The sequence below is a fragment of the Echeneis naucrates genome, chromosome 7, assembly GCF_900963305.1.
Source record: "Echeneis naucrates chromosome 7, fEcheNa1.1, whole genome shotgun sequence".
NCBI lineage: Eukaryota > Metazoa > Chordata > Actinopteri > Carangiformes > Echeneidae > Echeneis > Echeneis naucrates.
In genome coordinates this window covers 8,748,061-8,769,755 of record NC_042517.1, presented here as the reverse complement: position 1 = coordinate 8,769,755, position 21,695 = coordinate 8,748,061, and the positions used below count along the sequence as shown (strand labels likewise).

The 21,695-nt window shown below is 41.2% G+C and overlaps 1 protein-coding gene across 4 annotated transcripts in view; it reads right to left on the bottom strand.

Moving 5' to 3' along the window:
• Positions 1-8,652: 8,652 nt before the first annotated feature.
• Positions 8,653-21,695, bottom strand: part of sema3b (sema domain, immunoglobulin domain (Ig), short basic domain, secreted, (semaphorin) 3B) — a 93,881-nt gene continuing 80,838 nt past the window's right edge. For 3 of the 4 annotated variants that reach the window (XM_029505829.1, XM_029505828.1, XM_029505827.1), the window contains exons 5-18: positions 20,145-20,264; positions 19,498-19,591; positions 19,222-19,341; positions 18,927-19,069; positions 18,576-18,690; positions 16,951-17,020; positions 16,629-16,773; positions 14,889-15,108; positions 14,707-14,798; positions 14,549-14,590; positions 14,190-14,347; positions 14,004-14,059; positions 12,545-12,684; positions 8,653-12,423 (exon numbers count right to left, since the gene is read on the bottom strand). In XM_029505829.1, coding sequence (XP_029361689.1) covers positions 11,911-12,423; positions 12,545-12,684; positions 14,004-14,059; positions 14,190-14,347; positions 14,549-14,590; positions 14,707-14,798; positions 14,889-15,108; positions 16,629-16,773; positions 16,951-17,020; positions 18,576-18,690; positions 18,927-19,069; positions 19,222-19,341; positions 19,498-19,591; positions 20,145-20,264 — 2,028 coding nt within the window. In that variant the 3' untranslated portion in view covers positions 8,653-11,910. The remainder of the gene's footprint in view (positions 12,424-12,544; positions 12,685-14,003; positions 14,060-14,189; positions 14,348-14,548; positions 14,591-14,706; positions 14,799-14,888; positions 15,109-16,628; positions 16,774-16,950; positions 17,021-18,575; positions 18,691-18,926; positions 19,070-19,221; positions 19,342-19,497; positions 19,592-20,144; positions 20,265-21,695) is intronic. The other variant, XM_029505830.1, reaches the window with a different exon arrangement.

Sequence of the window (21,695 nt, the reverse complement as noted above, 5' to 3'; positions counted from 1 at the left end):
GCAAGTAGAAGGGAAATGAAGGAATGTCTCGGGTCTGAGAGAGGCCCCGTGGGTAAAGAAGGAGAATTTGGTCATTTATCTCCCGTGTTCAGTCCCACTTGTCCGCCGGGGAATGGAAAAAAAGAACACGTTTTGAAGGTGTCACAACCAGATCCAGGCATCTGAACCAGGGTCATTACGACACCTATTCCAGTCTCAGTAGTAAAACTCATTACTCATTACATAGATAGTGTCATCACACTGCAGTCTCAAAGGACATAAAGTCTATGCATAAACTCAGCAACGTTCCCTGACCCATTTGTAGTATTTATCTGACCAGCTTCATTTATCACTCACTGGTTCCCCGATGTCCCACAAAACCACAGAAAAGATGCTGAACTTCTGAATGTGCTTTGTTTTCCCGGACTCCTTCATAAAAAACCACAAAAGAATTCCCCACTGAAGCTTGAAATGCGGCTTAATTAAAATGGTGTGGAAAATGTTTTATACCCAGCTAGAAATCTCAGCACTGAGATAGGGAGTTATCCAAATTTATGTTCACAGTCTTGAAAGATGACTCATCTGTTTTCTTGGGGTTTTTTTGTTTGGTTGTTTTTTTTTTTAGTTGCAAAAAAAATTATGAAAAGAGTTGAATAAGTCCTCCAAAATGTAGGCACCGATGGAAAAACAGGCATTTATTTAACTCTTACCATGAAAAATGCATCTTTATCGTCAAAACTGTTCCAAACCGAATTTTGTTTTTCCAAGAAAGAAGTAAGAAATACGATTCATATTTCGTTCACTAATCCAGCCACAAAACCAAAAGCTCTGTTGTTTTGTGCTGTCAAAGCATATTATTCTATATTTATAATGTAGAAGGACTGTGTGGTCTAATTAGGATGCACGCCTCCAGCTCTTCGTTAGTTTTTAATTAAGCAATGAATGAATGCAATTGGGAATTTTGTAATAGCGAGTTTTTGTTCTTCGATTTTCAAGGTGCTATCCATTGAGTGTGAGCCTTTATCAATGAGAGTGAATTTATTCATCCAACATGTTCATGAAGATTATGGTAGAATATGTGCAGTGCACAGTATGGGCCTATGATGTATCAATGGGCTGCAGATTACGTAACATTTGATAGTGGGAAACAAATTGCTTTTTGCACATTAACAGGCCTAATTCAAAGCTTTACGTAAATATAGTCAGAAATCCAGGGAGGCAATTGTTGTTGTTTTTTTTGCTATAAATCCTTTTTTTGGTGGGCGTTATTTCTTTTATGTGGTAACGAGAAACAAATAAAATTCTTGGTAGTAAACCATTTGAAAGTAGTCCAGGTCTTTTGAATCAGCCCACTAAGTAAGATTGTGTCATTCTTCTAGGATGGGATCACTGACACATCCATATGGCTTCGTGATCACAGATGTCCAGTAAAAGCGGCACAGCAAACCAAGTAGCAGCAAAATGCAGTAGGTGAGAAATTACCACCTGCCAGCCAGGCCAACTCCTCTCCTACAGAGCCAAGGAGGAATTCAGAGACACTCACTTTTCTTGGCTATTCATCTGACATAACATGAAGCAAAATCATCATCAATCCAGCTTTGTTTTCCATCCCTGACAACCTCCCTCTTGTCCCTTTTGCTCTGTGTATAGGTGTGTTGCTGTTGCTATATTGCACGATCTACACCTGTCGTTCATTGAAAAGCTTTATTTATTCAGGAAACCTCATCAAGATCAAGACTTCAATTCCAGTTCGCTGCAGGTGTTTGCTATCAGGACGTCAAGACAAGCCCCAGAAAGAAGATCAGTTGACAGCAAAACCCGACCCCTGCTAATGAAAGTAATGAACCGGTCAGTTTAATTATGTTAACCTATTTGATGTCTAATCATTGTCGCCCACGGACGAAGGATCAGAGATAATGAGGTAGTAGGAAGGCTGAGTGAAATTTGGAGCTGAGCAAACAGGGATGATCTTTAAAAAGTATTAAGTAAGAAGTCTTATTATGACCTTAGGACACAGACACAAAGCAGCACCAGGGAGGAGGAACTGGAGACAGTATTTGTTGAAGAGAAATCACAACGTGTGGCGCAGGAAGAACTGTGACAAACTGTTCTGTTCTGTTGTTGAAAACAGTCAGAGAACATAATATGAGGTCATTTATGTAGGCTACAGAGTAAATAACAATGGGCCTAATGTTAATCCTTGAGGGACACACTTCATCAGCTATTTGGGGACTTGATTTGAAACAACTGACAACAATATGGACAATAACAGTTTGAACATTTTCAGAGGGAGATGATATGAACCATCTGTTGTTTAAGCTTCAAAGCCCAGACAAAGCAACACAGTGTTGCGCTCAGTAGTATGAAAGCCTTGGATGGATATACAAAGGCTGCAGCATGGGGCTGCACTTTGTGCTAGGTGGGTTACTTAATTTTATGAAAGTTTTAACTAGATATTGGTGGTGCCTGTAAAGACACACCCAACATTGAAGATATGTTGATGTTGAGGTTTTGAGGTGTATTCAGATGATTGTTGTCGATTCAGTACTCAGACTGAGGGTATTAAAACTCACGCTGCCCTTCTGATCCTGACTATCCTTTATTTGGCAACTGGCACCTCGAATCATCGCTGTTTTCAGAATGCAGCCTGTCATCAAAGACTGAAGCTGATGATGTCGGGGCCTTTAATTTCCAGGGATTAACCAGATTCTTTTCAACAAATAAAATAATAAAAATAAAATAAGACCCTTCAAGCAGATGTCTGCAGAAGACAACATGTGTTTTCATGCTTTGTTGCTGGAAGAGTCATCCTTTAGGTATTGGGAAACGAGGGAACAAGAGAGACAGGAGCACTGTTTTGACCCAGGGCGGAATAAACAACTGAGACCAGGAAAAAGCACCTGGTTATTTAAAGGTGGAAGTAAATCATATGCCAACACAAACACACGTACAAGCCAAATGTTAATTGAGCATGCTCCAAATCACTGGATGTTTACTGTCAAACACACACACACACACGGTTCCCTTCCTGTTCCTTTCCTGTTTAGTAACAGTGGTAAGCCTGGAGGCTGGATTCGGTCCCTTGCCAGATTGCCTTCATTATGTCAGAGGTAATGACCAGCCTGAAAGAATCAGCCCTATGTGTCTGTGTGAGTGTGTGTCACAGGGCAGACACCCCTGGAACTGGTCACCTGAGACCACACCTTTTCAAACACTCTTGCCAATATGGCTATTGTTGTAAAAATTCTGTCTCTCTCTCTCTCGCCCTCTCCAACAGGTCAAACACGCTTTACTGTTGTGTATTTTTGATATAAAACACAAACCTGACTGCATAACATGAATGAACAAATGCAATGACTGAAAAGAATGATCATTTACAACATAAAAACGGTCTAAATAAAAACACACTACCAATAAATAAATGTCCCCCTGGCTTGTCGTGCAGCCTGTTGATTTTTTTTACTTTTCTCCCACCATGTTTTTTCACTTTGCCTCCAACAGATTCTATCACACGCTCTCTTTTGGCAGCCGCAGACGCTCACAGTGCTGCAGTGTGGTGGCTCATAGTGTGTGTGTGTGTGTTTTTTTGTTTTTTTTTTAATGAAAGATCAACCTTCACTTACCAGGGTTAACTGATTCTTCATGGAAGAGGGGTAAAGTGCGTCTGTCCTGTGGGAAGTAAGCTGTGTGAAGCACAGTGGTAACTCGGCTATTTCCTTCCTAAAGGTGTGGTCACGCTTTAACTGGCAGGAAGCCACGCTCCTTACCAGCATCAGTGTGGCGACTCAGGCATTGTCAAGGCCAAGCTTCATTCTCTGTCTGTTCATGTGCCAGAGTGCGCTGTGTGTAATACAGGCTGTGGAAACCGTACAGCTCAATATCTCTTTAGTTGTACGTTTCTCCTGTTTTACTGGATATAATCTTTTTAATGCAGAACTACAGTATCATGTCTGACTCAGTCTGTTATTCCTGCTCTTGCTCATGTTCCAACACCGAGCTCTTCATGCTCATATTGAACACAATAACAAAGGATATTGTATATTTTTAAAATCATTTTGTACAGTGTAAACAGTTTAAAGTTTCAGTTTAAGATGCATTCACATGCTTCTAAATGATGTAAAATTATGTCTTCCTTACGAAGTACCTTTTAGTGTCACACTGATAGTGACTGGCCTCCGTCTGGTGCAAAGATATTTATTATTATTATGTTATTCAAATTTGTTCTCCTTCCATCCATATTCTCTTTGGTTGATTTTGAGAATCATCAGTGGATTTAGGATTAACATGTCGTCCAATCAACTCTTTTTTCCTCTCTATCAAATCTAAGCACGTACGCTACCCACAATGCAACTCCACTGCTAGCAGCACAGTCACAACCTCAGGTCACTTCATGGTAGTTTTCTCAAATGAGGTCTCTCGAGCTCATTCCTTCAAGCTCCATATCCCTCAAGCTTTTTTTATTTATTTATTTTTTTTATTTTCAAATTTGTGTCGCTTGACGTGACATCACCATTACACCCTCTGACTATGACCAGGACTGAGTAGATTTGGCTGCTAACTGAACTTGGTGATGGAGGCACAAAACTTTCATAAGTCATTCTTGGAACAGCCAAAGAAGTCAATTTTTAAGGCACAAATGTGCACCTAGAGAATTTTGTCATCTTGGTACGTGGTACAAACTTGTCACTTCGGTCCTGTTTTCCAACATAATGAGGTGGTTAAATGAGGTGATTCAGCGACACAGCAGCTCCTTTATTGGCACAACCCGATTTTGCTCTGGGGACTTTTCACTCTGGCAGAAAATTTAAATTATTGCTGTAGCCCACACAGCTCCCAGCAGAACCAAATAATGGCCTGATATTCAAACTGCCAGCTTTCTAACTTGCACTCCGTGCAGTTTGTGCCGACACCTGACATAACAGAGACAGCGAGGCGCTGGGATTTGATGAGCCAATTCATTTCACCCTGTGTCTTTGTAGTTCTGCACTGTTAAAACCACTCAGTTATTGGATCTTTATGTAGTAATTGAAGATGATTTAAGGTGTGTTTATATCTAGGAAAGCCAAATGATCCCATAGCACCTTGGGGCGAAAGTGTTTTTTTTTTTTTTTTTAGGTTTTCCTTTACATGTAAATCCTGCTTTATGCACAAGTTTGTTTTGACATTTCTCACTTTTTCTCAACAATCCCTTCCTTTTTTCTTTTCTCTAATCTGTCTCTTCTTTCGAGTCTGCACACCACTTATTTTCTATTAAAACAGTTTGCTGTGGGAGTGTTGGAGGTGAGCATGTGTGTGAGTGTTTGAATGAGTGACTGTAATTGGTGAGTGGGAGTCCTGCCTCCTTTGTGTCAACAGCTTTTCTCACTGGCAAAGGCTAATTACAGAGGTAATTACTGTTAATCATGCTCATTAATCATCAGACCTGTCCGGTGTGTGTGTGTGTGTGTGTGTGTGTGTGTGTGTGTGTGTGTGCGTGTGTGTTTGTGTGAGTGTGAGTGTGTGTGTTAGGTATATCATGTCTCAAACATTGAATTTTTAAATATTTACTTCGGAAAGAAACTGATCAAAAAATAATGGGAAGTTTTCAACAGCTCAGCTTTAAATAATCTTCCTCTACCACACTGTGATAAATCCTAGAAAAATGAAGAATAGACACAAATGTGACAAGTAGCCCAAAAAAAAAACAGTAGTTTCATTGTGCGGGCTGCCAAATGTCTACATCCAGCATCTATCCATTAATTGTCTCTGCCTGAAAGCAGTATTTTATATGTATATATATATATATATTTTTTTTTTTTTTCGCTGTAACTGCCTGAGAACCAAAGAAAGTTTGCTCTCTTTTTCATCAGCTTGTGCAATAATATGACGTGCTGCGTCCCACACTTTCGCATAAAACAGGCACTGTCATGTTTGGGAATCTTGAATGGCTTACGGACAACACCATAACATATGAGCGATGAGAACAAAGACTTCATAGGGGGTTTTCCAACTCTGAGAAGATCTATTTGTTTTGCAATTGAGGCGGTTTATTAAATACAGACTGTTTATTTATTGAAATATTTGTACATTCTTCATTCACAAAATTGCGTGCTGTTTCATTTTGTCAGTCACATGTAACACAAAAGGAGGACTGGAGGAATATAATCTGTCTGTTTATTAAGATGTGATTTATATTCACTATAGAGCTCAATGAGCTGAAACACATTAATTACAATCTAATCCGTAGTATGGTAGCAGTTGTGTATTTTCGTGGTTCATTGAAACTGCTTACATTTACCATACAGTGTGTTTATTGTACGAGACGGTGATGTAGCGATGCACATTCTCCAGGTTCTCATTTACAGCCCAACATAAACAGCAGAACATGCAGTGACAGAATAGTGTTTATTCATGCAGCAGACACACTTAGAGCTGTTCTGCAGCTTCGACCCCAGACATGCTCTCGTATTATTGAATCAACGGGGGATGGACGGTCAGAGACTGCAACAAAAAGTTTGGATTTTATTTTCAATTTTGTTGCTTCCTGTTCTTCCGGTCCTGATCCTAATCCCCCAGATCCTGGTCTATACAATGAAATAGACTTAAATTGATTCGAGGTCTGGTTACAATATAATATAGGCTACATCACTTTACTAGCAGAATGAAGCTATGTTTTACTGCGTCCCATTGATAGAACTACTTTCAGGTCAAAATGGCATCTTTGTAATCCAAATTCGGTTATGAGCTCACCATGACATACAGCCTTTTGCTCAGCTCCGTACCTGTGTGTGTTTACCAGTGTGTTTAAAGCCAAGGGAATGATTTGAAAAAAGTCTCCATTCATATTTACTGGCGCAACAAATTGAATATCAGCATAGCGCTGTATGAGAGGGGCATTAGTGTGCGTTTGCTGGGTCTCAGTGATATCATGTTTCATACGGAGGCCACTGTTTGCCAAAATTTCCCTTCACTCTGTTATGATACATTGAACTATACTATATATGGAAATATGCTCACTTTGCTGGAGAATGGCGCAGTGGCACCTGCCATACACACACGAGCATATCCTGAGATGTGTTCAGCAGATACAGCTCGTGACTGACCTGTACTGTAAGTCCATATCTGTCAAAACTTTCAATGAATCGCTTAATGGCCCGTACATAACCCTCAGAATCTCTGAAATGTTTGTGTTGGGTGAAAAGTTTCGAATTTCCCCAGTTTCCTGTTGTTTTCTCCACTGATACGTTCATCTCTCCAACTACAATAACAAAGTTGTGTTTTTAATAAAAAAAGAAAGGAACCTGCTTGAAAGACAAGAAGAGCTTACCATGAGGTGACGACTCATCTTGATTTATGTACTTGCCTTTTTTTGTGCGTCAATTCTTCGTTTTCTAGGAGTGGCAAAGTTTATGTGATCACTCCTCTTTAAGCTTCGTAGTGAACAATGACGTCATCAAAAACTCAGTCTTCTGAAAGACAAGAAAAAAAAAACTCACTAACACACACAGAGTACCCCATGGACCGCTGCAGACCCACTTTGACACGCACAAAATAATGAAGGCCATTGAAAACCCTCTGCAACTAATGGGTTGCCAGTTTGAGTAATATGGACCCAATTTCATTTCCTATGTGTTTATGGCTGGTGACCACATTTTACGTGTGTGTGTCTGTGTGTCATTGAATACTTAAACATAAGTGAATGCTTTTGAGTTTTCATGTGTCAAGGAATGCAAGTAGTGTGTGTGTGTGTGTGTGTGTGTGTGTGTGTGCGTTTTGTGTTTTGTATCTCTCCTGTGTGGATCTCTGTTCTCAGGGCAGACAGGTCATGGTGATACTGGTATGAAGAATGTGGGCCTTAATGTCAAAGATGGAGACACTGATACAGAGGTAGGGGGTTGTTGGCCCAGTGAGGCATTAATGCAAACATCAGCTTATGTAACTACAGTGTGTTTGTGTATTGCTGTGAAGGATTTTCATAGGTTTTCTTCCTGCTCCTTGAAATATGATTTGTAAGAATTTGTGGCTTTCAATTACATTCTCATGAATAAGCAGTGTTTTCTGCACTAACTCTGCAGGTCTATTTTATCCAAGACTTCCTTTAAAGTTTTACAGATCCAAATATTTACGTGAAGTGAAGTGTTGTCACAGCACTAACATCAACTGTGGAGAGGTCTGTTTAAAATCTCAATGTGATACAGGAAGTTACATCAAAGCATGACTGCCACCATGTGGTCAAATCGTTAATGAAACAGTTAAGAGAATTTGTCAAGCTAAATTAAATTAAATATGATTCTGAATGAATCCACAACCCCTCTGGTGGTTTTTTCATTCATTGTTTTGTTCTTTTGAAATTGTCCACATTGTCATAGACCGCTCTCACTCACTCATCTTCCTCTGCTTATCCATTTCCAGGTCAGGAGCCAATCCCAGCTCACACTGGGAGAGGCTGGGGTTCATCCTGGACAGGTCACCAGTCCATCACAGGGCTGACACACAGAGACACACAGAGACCAACAACCACGCACACTCACACTCAGACCTACAGACAATTTAGAGTCACCAGCTAACCCAAACATGATGTCTTTGGACGGTGGGAGGAAACACATTCATTCAATAATGATATGCTGTCATGAGTCTTTCATAATCTCCATTCCCTCTTCAGGTTACAGAACAAATCAGAGATTTAATTTTTAAGTAACTGCATTTTTTTTTATTGTGTTAATCCAAAACAATCTGACATGACATTTCACAAAGACCTCTGGGAGTATTACAGTGCACCATGTTAACTTCAGCCTTCGACCTTTGAACTTTCACTGACAGACCGCTCTAAGCATGCACACCACTGTTCCTTTGCCAGTATATACAAAGCTCTGCCTTCCCCGAAAGACCCTCTCACACACACACACACACACACACAGTTCTCACTCACACACTTACACAAGCCTCTCCCTTTGAGTTGTTGTATAGGGGTGCGTCACATGGCAGGGGATACAACAGGAGTGTTGGATGGAGGGCTGTGTGAACAACACAAACACTATCGCTAACTGGGCACTGTGCTCAGAATTAGTTTCCCCATTGGCCATAATGCAGGAAAAAAAAAATCAAAATGGGAAGATGAGTCCTTTTCAGCAGAACATGAATGATACAGATGTAAATCGACATTGATAAGAAAAATAAAAATCCATCACAACATATCAGCTTATCTTTGCACATAAATACATAGGATTAATAATAATAGTAATAATAATAATAATAATATTTAAAATTGTGCTTTCTGTCTGTGTCTGTCGCTCTTTCTTGCCACCACACCATTGTCAAATGATTTCACCGCTAACATTTTTCATGCATTTTCAAAAGAGCACAAAACAGCTGGCTTAAAAGGGAGACTCGGTCAAGTCTGACATCACTACCAGGAAATCAAGTTTTATTAAAGGAAAAGTCAGTACACCACTAAGTTTAATATCCATTCAGTGTATAAGTAGCCTAAACTCTATAGTTATGTGGTCTAAATGCATTTACAAATACATCTTCGAACAATTCACCTCAAATTTTCATTGTGTTTCTGAATCTTATGTATGTGGCGTCAAAATGCAGAGTGTCCCTTTTACAGGCATCGATTCAGTTCAGTTTAAAGAGTTAATTACACCTCTTTAAAAAAGGTATATAAATAACAACGACAATGATTGCATACATCTAAAATCCACTCACAGACCTAGTTTGTGCTGCCTCCTGTTACCTGAACCTGGTTGTCACCCGACGGTCATTTGTTTCATGAATACACAAAGTTCTCTGTGTCTCTTAAGCCTTTAAGGAATTGAGCAGCACAAATTAGACCATCTATCCACCATAAAAATCATAATGACTGCAAAACGTAAATGCATGTTTTATCTTACAAGGCCAGTTGCTTTCTTTCATGTCAATAGACTATGATATAATAAAGTATGGTACCACATGAAGGCTCCTTATCTGAGCCTGTGCACAACATGGACACTAGGGAGCAGGCTACACACACAATGTTAGCACAGACAACCAACAAACGGTTTCTTTATAGGTAATACACACACACAGATTGGACTAAAGACAGAGAGAAGGAAGACATTATCATACTTATTGTCCATTAGGAAGAGATGAAATTGTTAAGCAGCAAAAGTCAATGATATTAATGATTGTAACACTACATTGAGAAGTGACTACAACAGTGTATAGAGTCCGATGGAAGTTCTCTCTCTCTCTCTCTTTCTCTCTCTCTTTTTTTCTTCAGTAAAATGCATTGTGGGTAGCGCAGAAGAACAGCTTTCTGTACATTTTTCTGTGCTGAGTGAGGAGTCGTCGCCTCTGTCATTTCATTATATTTGCATATATGTATTTACCACAGACAACATATGCAAGAACAGTGTAAAAGAGCAAGAAATAAGAAGTACCACTTAGAATACAAAGAAAAAAAAAAAAACAAACCTCATAGATTCACTCATAAATATCATGCTAATATATATACTGTACTGGAGCCCAGAAACGTGGGTTGTCATACTTGGTCGTCTAAGATCTTTCCTCTTCCTCCTCATTGTATTAATGCCTCCCACCCAAACCACCATGTTCATGTTTTCTCCTTATTGTTAATGCACAAAATATTGAACACAGACAAATAAAACCAATAAATAGCAAAAATTTATGGTGAGATTTTGGATCATGTCCAAACTCCCATTCTATATGCGATTTCACTACTAATTATATTAACTATGTATGTTAAAGATGACACCAAAAAGGCTAATTGAAATTTGTTCAGATGTAATCCAGGCCTAATATTTGCATTTATAACTGACGTCCTGGCGCTCCAGCTTTGTCAGTGTACTGTAAACAAGTCGTCTCTCTCTCACATCATGGAATGCCAGTAGTTTTTCCACCCCTCATTCTCTAGTGGTTTGGACCAGTAAAGCGATATCATTATATCTGGCCTGAAACAACTGTTCTCTAACCATAACTGCATTGTATCGTGTGGCTTTTATTTTGCTTCAACATGCCTCAGTGTGCCTAAGAAACCTATCATATCACATAACCAGATCTGTACTTCCTCAGGACCCCCGACACTGCTGACATCCCAACCCCCTCTGTGACTGAATTCTGTGAAATGCACACAAAATCATGTGAAATGTGAGGTTAATGGAAATATGTGCACCAGGATCACCGAAGGATATTGATCAATTCATCTGTTTATGTAAAAAATGGTTTAAAAAGTGTTTTTCAGTCTTCATGCTTGTGCAATTGCATATAAACAGTGTTTTTCCAGTTAGACGCTATGACCTTGTAATATATTCCAGTTGCCATGTCTCTATTCTTTCCCATTGTGCACAACACTAAAGTCCAACTTTTGTTCTACATTGCTGTTTCATTTTCAGGTAAGAGAAACCACGGGGAGGCTTTCTGTTCGGAGTGGTGTTGCCCAGAGAGTGGATGTTCTTACTGTGTGCTGCTGTCTGCATATAACATGTATAGCTGGGGCGACTCACTAAAGTTGCAGCTACGTTGTGCTGTGAACCCACCATTCCATAAAGAGTCAGCAGCAGAGGGAACGATGGGTGAGTGTACGTTTATTGCCCAACGATTAAGGTGGGTTTTCTCCCACATACCTGCTTCAACACTCTACTATGCTAGTGAACAGTATAAAGGGATCGTGCAGAATCAACTTAGGCAGTAAGGCAGCACATGCAGGGGCTGGCCAGAGGGACGAGGACTCAGGTATTAGGGTACCATATACTGGGGGCATCCATAGATAAATATATACAAAAGAGGAGGTGCGCTTGTGTTCTTGTGTGTGTTTGTGTGCGTGTGTGTGGGTGTGTGTGTGTATCTGAGAACCTCTGGGAGTTCTTGGTCTATCAGTCTTTTTCTGCCGCTCTCCTCCTCTCTCCCTGTATCAGTCATTCTTTTTTCCCCTCCGTCTCTTTCCTTGCACTCTTACTCCCCTGCGCTGCGAGGTGCCCGGGGGTTTGGTTTCCCATCATGGGTCCGGCGGTTTCTCCCCTTCCTTATCTCCTGAAGATGCTTCCACTTCTTGTTAGCTGGGCGGACAGCGGGGCCCAGAGGTGGGACGTCTTTCCCCGGAGCAGGAAAGCTCTTATCCACCTGGTCATTGCTGGAGCTTTTGCGTGCCCAAACTTGCTCACAAATCTGGTCAACGGTGCTTAGGTTAGGATGATCCACTAGCTGCATGAAGTCCCGGTACCAGAGCTTCTGGTTGGTCATCGGGGGCCCGCCTCCACTGCGGGGATCTAATCGGACGGGAGCATCAGAGGGATGATTGGAGACTGAGGAGGATGTTGAGGATACAACTTCCAAGGTGATGCCGAGTAAAGTTTGGGTGAAGCCATGCTCCATGGCATGGCAATGGTAGAGCCCGATGTCTCTCTTCAGAACCCGGCGAATAAGAAGACCTCTGTCCGTTTGGAGGATGCGTTCATCCAGACGCAGCTGGGGAGCATCAAAAAGATTCATGAAAATGAAAGAATGGAGGACTAAAGTTTCAGCTTTGATGATACAGACACTGCAAGGCCTTTCTGCAAATTGAGACTATTTCTTTTGACGCTCTCACCTCTTCTCTCGGGTTCTGTGGATGTTTCTGGAAGGTCCAGGTGACTCTGGCCTGAAGGGATTTTGGGATGCACTCCAGGAAAGTACTGCTTCCCTCAACTCCATATAGCTTCCTCTCTGCGACACGGTGTTTATGGTGGTCTGCAGGGGGCAGCAGAGACAGAGAGATTGTGGCTGAATCATAACTATGCGCCCACAGGACAAGGCCAAGACAGGACAGGAAAGACCAATGCAGAAGGGTAAGAAAGGAAAGGCTTTAAAACCGGACAAGAGAAGAACAGACAGGACAGACCAAGGGAAGAATAATGAGGGACAAAAATTATTCAAGCTGCTTAGCTACGAAACACAACTGAAACACTTCTTCTATAAACAGGATTATTAAAATAGTTACCCGCCTTAAAAGAAAAAGTATAAATTATTAATTGCAGCATCCATCATTGTGAGAGCGCTGTGAACGTTGTCACGTCACCCCAACATCCTGTGAAACGCTGACTAAAGCCAGTACGTCATGCTTGATCGAAACTTTTGTTCACACGTTTGCTGTGTAAAATTAAAGAAAGACTTTTATTGTGCCCGCAGCAGTTTATTGCTACAAAACCTCATCACTCATGCTGATGATACACATGACAGAATCTGTGTAGAAACCCACTACTTGAATGTTAGTCACTGTTGTCTGCAGACTATTTAGAAACTCTTCCTATTGTACACTGAGACAGCGGGATCGATGGAATCAGAACAGGAACCAACACAGCCCAGATATTTGGGACAATAATGGGGTGTAAAGTGCCAAATAGACTCCTGGTCAGCGTTTTGGGGCAACGCAACTCTCATCCCAGAAAATTACTTTGACCTTCATTAATTTTACGCAACCCAGCCTAGCATGCCACATGATGTAATCGTATTACTCCTCCAGTGTGAGCAATTAGCCTGATTCAGTTCTGTGGCAGAGTGACAGATCGCGACAAAATGCCACTATTGTGGTCTGGGAGGATAGAGGTCACCAGAGGTGAAGGCAGGAGGGATTTGGGGACTTTTTGGCACAGGGATAGTGAGACGTCAGATGCCAAGAGTCTCTGTGAGTCAGCGCAAGAGCAGAGGCTCTGGGGCTTTGTTCTTATTTATTGAACATACCTCTGCAGCAATTTCAGCACTCGTCAACCAGCAAGACTGCTCCAACAAATGCAAGAATCGAAACATACAGAGCTTTTATGGTTTCATTCGGAGACTGTTTCTTCAACAAAATGTTGTTGCTGCTAAAGGAAATATAAGATATACCTCTTCCTGTCCCATAAAGGGCTGTAAAAAAAATTCCTGTTTCACATGCATATAAAATCACAAAATGTAAAAATTTAAAGGAGGAGTTGTGACACTTAAACCTTTGCCAGAAGATGTGATGAAAAATATTTGTAACATGTTGTAACTGGATGCCTGTCATTATAATACTGTAACATTGTTCTTACCTCCAGAGCAGAGCGTGTTGGGGTCTCCATTCCTCACATCCTGGCGACGGAAACGCCTGTAAAATGATGTTCAATAAAAAAGATTTTCACAGTCTTTCGGATCAGAATTTTGCTAACCAGTAGGTTTCAACAATTTCCAAAAGTAATGTTCCTCTGGTGAGCATGGTCAGCGTTTTTGTCACAGACCTTTTGGTGTTTGGCAGGTAGCGAGTGCAGGACGTTCCATCCCAGGCGCAGTACGGGTCTCTGGCCAGGCAGCACTCAGCACACGCCTTCCCATAGATGCTGCAGCGGTGAAGAGGAACCTGGGCAATGCCTGTGTCAGAGCCCACATACAGCTGTTGCTGTGAAGCGGCAGAAGTTGGACGAAGAAGTTTTAAAACAGGAACAGGTCGACGTCAGGGTGAAATTCAGTTTAAATATGAACACCAAGCTTTTTGTTACTGTTACATTTAGCATGAATGATGCCACACAACACAGTGTTCACAATTCTGTACATCCAGGAGAGAGCTCATAAAATCTAGTTTGAACTTTAGCAGTCTTACCCGTTTTGAGGAGAGCTGCATGTTGATGATGGATGAGGCATCCTTAAAGGCAGAGGAAAAGCTAATTATCCATGGTGAATCATTTGAAATGTAAATATCGCCCTGTCCTTTCATGTATATAGTGTTGTGTAATTTCTACCTCATCACGATTTTCTTACTTTGAAAACCTCCAGCTCTTCCAGTAAAAGTTCCTCCATGTTGTTCCAGCTTTCCTTGGGGACATTGATCACCTTTAGTACCGTCCCTTTGTCTGAAATGATAAAATGCAAAGTGATTTAATGTGTTGTTCCATGTTTTGCCCGTTTCAGTGAAAGGTTACAAGCTGAGATCAGACTTTCACCTGTGCCAATAAACATGACGTCGTACTGTCCGTCAGCGGCACTGACTCTGTCCACGGCGATCTGTGTGAAGCTGTAGTCCACGTTAGTTCTGACGAAGATGGGCCTTCGATTCATCGGGTAGACCGGATTGTACATTAGAGGGTGGTGACGGGCAAACTGGATCACATCGTCTGGGAAACCCTTGGTGGATTCAAAGCTGCCAAACGTTTTGCTCGGACACTAAAGGAAGGCAAAAAATTAATGTTTAATTCATAAGGGGTTTGTTAATACACACTTCAAATTAAATCTAAATAGTATTTTGTAAAAAGGAAATTTCAGCATAAAAACCAACTTAGCTTAAACTAAGAGGTACACAACTTCAGGGGGAATGTGACATGGTGGAAGCTGTTAAAGCCTTGAAAACAGCGTAAAAAGTAAAATCACATAAGTCTTTGTTATAAGTGCTTTTTTTTTCTTTGAGGATTTAGCTGCAGGTCAAAGCTCTAAAATAATCCAGCCAATCCACTTCTGCTGTGCAAGACTTCATGTAGCTCTAACCATCGAGCTGAGAATCGGCGCCTCTTTGCCATGTTTGGTCTAAACTATTCAATAATGACTCGCATTTGATGAGTACATTTGTTTTGTGTTTGTGCAAATAAACTGGAATAAAGCGTCTGACTGGTCAGCAGTTTAGTTGGCATGAAGTGCGCACAGCCACAGTGCAGCAGGCCACAGAGGGGTGATTATGGCGTGCTGGGTCACAGGAACGTGAGAGAGATTTTCTCCAGGTCAGAGTCCAGCTTCCCTCTCTAATTAAAATTCCAGCCCTGGACTTTCACCATAGGTGAATTTCACCAAAATATTCAGTTGCATCATTTGTTTTTTGTTTTTTTTTTTTCTTCAAAGGAAATATCCACAGTGATGTATTTCTAGATTTCATCCTTCTTTGGCAAACCTTTGCTCGAGCTTATGCATTTTAAACAGTCACTATGCACTACAGGAAGTTTGGCATAATTCTCTGGTAAGCAAGATTGTTTTTCCTTCAATTTGATTTGTTGTGCTGATTTTACAACCCAGTGGAGGGACGGTGGCGTGAGAGAGGGTTTACTAAAGGTTGAATATAATTACTATTCTGCAGTCATACAATGGGGATTGTTCTACTGTGGCCATAACAGCTGAAGCTCTGCATAACAAATCCTGCTGACGCTACATCTGTGTGCTTAGCAGAATATAAGAGCCCTAACAAGTACGTATTGACAGGGAGGACTGCGGAGACTCTGTGGATGAAATGAGGTCTAATACAAAGCACTACAAGTGTAACTGCATTCTAAGTGCCACGAGGATATATCACAAAGCCATTACATAAGATTAATGTGTTCATTTTGTTACAGTGTGCAGCGGGTGTCCTCCGCTTAGTGGCGAATATAAAGAGATTCACTAAAGGATAGCAGAGAAAGCGCTATTCACTTCCGTTGCTGGAGACTAGAAGAAATTGTCTTCTGCTGTGTTGTGAGTGTTTGTGGTGAGCAGCAAAGCTCTTTATTTTGCTGGGTAGTTCAATCACGATGTTACATTCAGTAATTTTATTCATGAAAAGTGCCAGTAATTATAACATGCAGGAAAGAAATTTGTATGATGTTTCCCTCTGAAACGGAGTCACATAAAATTAAAATAATAATAGGAAAAGGACAATTGCTAGAAGAATTGCTAAAAACTACGCACATGACCTTATTAACAGGTCCTCACTGTGATTGACATACCATTCCAGGGCGGGGATAGGGGACTTTTCCCTGAAAGGGGACCCACTGGTAGTTGGGCCCCTCTTTGTGTGCAAAAGGCCCCAGGAAGGCCCTCCGGATGTCATTCATGGAGTAGAGACATACAGCTGAGCCTTTAAATACACTGCTGCTGGGGGATAGAGGAGCTGGGTTAGATACATCAAAACACAGACGGACACACACTTATCTCTTTCAACCTCTCAATCTTCTATACACACACGTCCTTGTTTTACCACATTCCTGGGGACCAGTGCCCACTTGGTTTTCAGACCCCCACAAATACAAAAAAACACTGGACTCTGACCTGGAAGTTGAGAAGACAGTGTACACCAGAGGGTTCTTTCTGTCCCTTGTCTGCAACAGGAACACATCGCCTGGGGTTGGACACACACACACACACACACACACACACACACTCAAGTCAGGTGTTGGTAGTCCAGGTCAAAAGGTTGAGGGAAAGACAAACAAAGCCCTATGGGTAAATGAGTATTTTAAAGAGGCATTTCACTGCTAACTAAGGGTCATGACAAGAAGCTGAATACACTAACCCTAACCCTGTTTTGCTGTGGTTTGTAAAATAGATTTTAAGAAGATTTGGCCCTGTTAAAAGAATTTGCTACATCTGTCAGTTTGGTGTCAGCTACATTTCTAAGTATCTAAGACTATAATGAACAAAGCTCTGCTGTCTTAAAAGTGCATCCTCAGGTATGGGCAGAAAACTCTGGGTCAAGACTCATTGTACATTTGAGAAAGTGATGGACAGATGTGGCCTAAGGAGGCGTTACAATCTGGACAAATTTTTCCTCTTAGTTCACTAAGGTAAGCACAACAATAGATCATATTACAACCAACAGATTTGGTCAGAGATCAAAAACATCTTGGGGGTTAAAAAAGTTGTTGCGTAAACCACACGACCAAAGGTTATGTGCTACAGGTAAAAAGTGAACAGGTTAACATTTTCAGATTACACTGAAGCAGATATGTGCACACACACACACGCACAGTTTAACATATTACTTGCTCTTAAATTTTCACAAGGTAAAACAAAAGGCAAAGGTCCAATCAAAGTTCAACATGACTGCCGCACCAAGTAGTAGTTGCTAAGATGTGACAGGACAATGACTATCATCAGGCACAAAAGATCAGCTGTTGCAGAAGGAAGCACATGATTTATAATTCTGCCTTTAGTCAAAAAAAAAACAAAACTGTTCCTTTTGTCAGAGGCAGAATATTTATGTGTAAAATATGTAAGTGAACTGGCACCAGACATTTGTGGAATAATTCTTGTGAGTGAAATCTTCTTTGTCGTAAACTTTTTTCTACTCCCGGCAATCCAAGCTTGAAATGTTTGGCCTCACGTCTAGCTTCTGTCTAAAGAAAATATATCATTGCTTCTTGTAATATGAGGGCTCACCAGACTCAGGCCTGCAACTTTCTCTGAACCCACAGCAAAAAGCCTGGCTTTGGATCAGCCCAGAATCTATTAACAATGAATCACTCAAGCGTTTTCCAAGTCTTGAAATATCAGGCTGAATAGTAATCTGCAACTAAAGTCAAAAATCCTGGTTAATTTATTATGCTGTCCTCGACCTCCTCTCCCTTTGCACCCACACTGTGTGCTCCCACTGAACGGAACAAGGTCAGAAAATCAGCCGCAAGTTTGAATTTCTGTTTTGCTTCTTCTAAGAGCAACACTAAAACACCTAGCCACTTTTCCAGTTTTTTTTTTTTTTTAAGTTGATATTTGAGTTGCCCACATTACTACATCTGTCGGGGCTACAGTAGGATCAAAACTTGGCTGCCTTCAGGATCTAAATACTCTTGCAGCAGCAGGGTTACTTAAAGCTTCATTTTAAGCTTTACATAATTTTTGCCTTAAAACGGTTGATTCCGACAAGTGTCTTTCCTGCTAACTGTGCTGGAACTTACGCAGCTCATCAAAGTATGTGTCGCTGCCATCGGCTCCTGGTACTGAACAAATCAGACGAGTCTTCAGGAAAGTCGTCCACTTGTTCACCAGACTCCGCTGACCGCCCAAGTCATTCTGAATCAAGACAAAACACTCAAGAGTTCAACAGGATATTAAATTCAAATTTGTTCCAGTGTGAAAAAAGACAGTAAAACCTTTAGTACCAGTCATAAACTGGGCATTAACATCTCACCACTTCACCAATTAAAAAAAAAAGAAAAGAAGATGATGTCATTTTTTTTAGAGTATCTGTAAAATAGCCAGGTTTCGTGCTCCTGGTGAATTCTGGTGTGAGTGAAACAATCTCTCACCCTGCAGAGTTGTCCAATGCGGGAGTAGGTGGACTTCCCAAGCCCCTGGGCCTCAACTGCCGTCTCACGGAAGAAGAAAAATATCTTGTCATCATCTGGGTTTTCACTCTCCGGGACCCAAAAGGAACCAACAAACTTTGGTTCTGGTGAAAACAAACAACGAGAAATAATGTCAGTACTTGTTATGTTGATATTCTCTCCAGAGGTCATTATCAGACTCAGTGACAACGAGGAACTCAAGTGAAAAAAGAGTTTAAGCCTGTTCTGACCAATGAATACAAACACACACACATACCATTGAGCCAGCGTGAGTCATGCTGTTCAGTGCGGATGGACGGGCGTTTCCCCAGACTTCTGAAGATGGTAAAATCCCGCCCCATTAAATCTGTGGCCACACCTGCATATAGCTCATCACCTGGAAGACAGAATTTATCAATAACTCATTGACTGGTCATGAATGATTGAATTACTGCGTCTACTTCTGATGTTCCACTAGAAACTCAGGAATGAGATGATTACATGAATTGATTCGAAGCAAAAACTGAATATTGATCTCCAGAGGTTTAGTTACCGACGAGCACAGAGGCAGCATTGTGGCGAGGATCGTACGGACTCTTCCCTTTACCGTCCTCCACCTTAGATGGGTCAATCCTGAATACGTGGTCCTGATAGAGAACGGGACAGAGAGAAATGTATTCAAGGTGCTTGAATGAGTTTGTGTGGATTCTTTGCCGTACTTTCGCCACAGCATCAGTCAAGACTCTTGTTTTCCTTCAATTAGTTGTGCAGATCTCTCCTACTTTGAACAACTGCTGCTTTTGATATGTCCACATTCATCTCTTTATACACATAAACTTTGTGTTTTGAAATTTTTTTCTCTGCAGATGTTCTCACTTACTATGAACAGGCTATCGCTCACATTTTTAGGCATCTGCAGGCCGTGTGTTTAGCTTCACCCAAGTATCAATGTTTAGTTTCTGTTGAAAACTTGCAAAGGGCTGTTGTACCAGACTGTGTTAGTTTTAGGTGGGTGCTGCTAACGGACTGCAGCTGAGTATATCATCACTGTGAAATCAAATGATGCAAAACAAATGGTGCTTGAGATATTGACTCTCTACCTTCCTGTTTGGATGATAACTGCATTTAGATTAGATCTTTTGATGCATTTAAAGCATGTCTGTGTGTATGTGTGAGGGTAATATTTGGTATATTCCTCACCTCCATCCTGTGCCCCACCTCCACGAAAGCGCAGGTTGGGTGGAAAGCTCCAGTTCCACAGGCGTACAGGTGGGTGCGGTTATAGTGGTGCACGATCTTCACGTAGTTCACACAGTCAGACTGAAAGACACATGCAAACATATACGGTGTCATTTTTGATGGATTTTTTTTATCCTCTGCTTGACTTCTAGGTACAGTGGTGACAGTTGACTTACAAAAACACTGTGTGCAGCTAGATTTATGCAGGCTAATTCCTGATATGGCAGTTCATGCAAGACCAAAGTCAATTATGCCGTTAGCTTGGCATGAAGGCTGATAGCAAGCTGTGCTTTAGAAATCATGAATATGCATAAGGAAAATAACTTTTTGGCCAGATGCAGCTGTTGAGAAACATTTTATGGCATATGAGAGTGGTGTCAATCTTCTCATCGACATCATCATTCACCACAAAAAAGACTGGACAGCAGCATAAAAAGAGAGCCAAGAATAAACTCGTTTCCATACGGATCTTACCTCCTGGCATGTACCCTCCCCTACTATTTTCAGTTTTGTTAGCCGTCTCTATCCGCTGCCTTTTAACATCGTGCTACTGACCCACATGCACATGTGTGCCATCTTGGAGTCTGGTTACAGTGTACTGGCTCTCAGGAGATTTATTCTACACTACTGGACTGTGTGGTACACACTCCCTTTCTAATCAGAGCCCCCATACTAATGTGAGGTTTTAAGAAGGCTGGCCCAATGATCAAAGATCCCAAAAATGACAAGGCCTTGATTATGACTGATTAACTTTGAGAAATCTTGCCTAATTGCCTAAAACACAGTTTACTCAATAAGTGCTTGCAGTAAACACACGCTGGCTCTCAGATCTAATGGTGCTTTGCCTCCTGTCCACTTTTCCCCAGACAGGCCACAGGAACATCTGTCCGCTGATCGAGTTACAAACACTTTTGGGGCGGTCACTAGAGATTTATAAATGAATCTGTCCATTACTCAGTGACTGGAAAGTGAACAAACATACATCTGTGTGTGCCAGTAGGTCTGTATCACATGGATAGTTCATAGTCTGATGAGTCCAATGCTAATTTCATTTTTTAAATCATCTCTTTACTTTGAGCTCAAATTCCTGCCAAAAGCACCTCGTCTGGGTTTTGGAGTTTGTGTAACATGGGAATGATTCAGCTTGATGACAGGAACAAGGCACATATTATTGTCTACATTTTCACATTTTTATTTTTATATTTTATGATGATGTCATGGAGTGACATAACTGGTTATAGTTTTATCACTTTACATTTACTCTCTTCTTTAATCAAACGTCTTTCTTCATCGCTCAGCTCTGTCCGTCAGCCACACCCAAGGGTGACAGACAGAGAGACCAGGTTGTGAAAGCAGCGGCACAGACGGCATTGGGGCTCATTAGTCCCAACACATACTGTCACACACACACACACACCCCTCAGTGAACAAAGATGTGCCTATGTGGCTTTGAAACAGGAAGGTTAGAGTTGGAGTTGTTGTTGGTGTGCAAATTCATACGTTTCTTTGTCA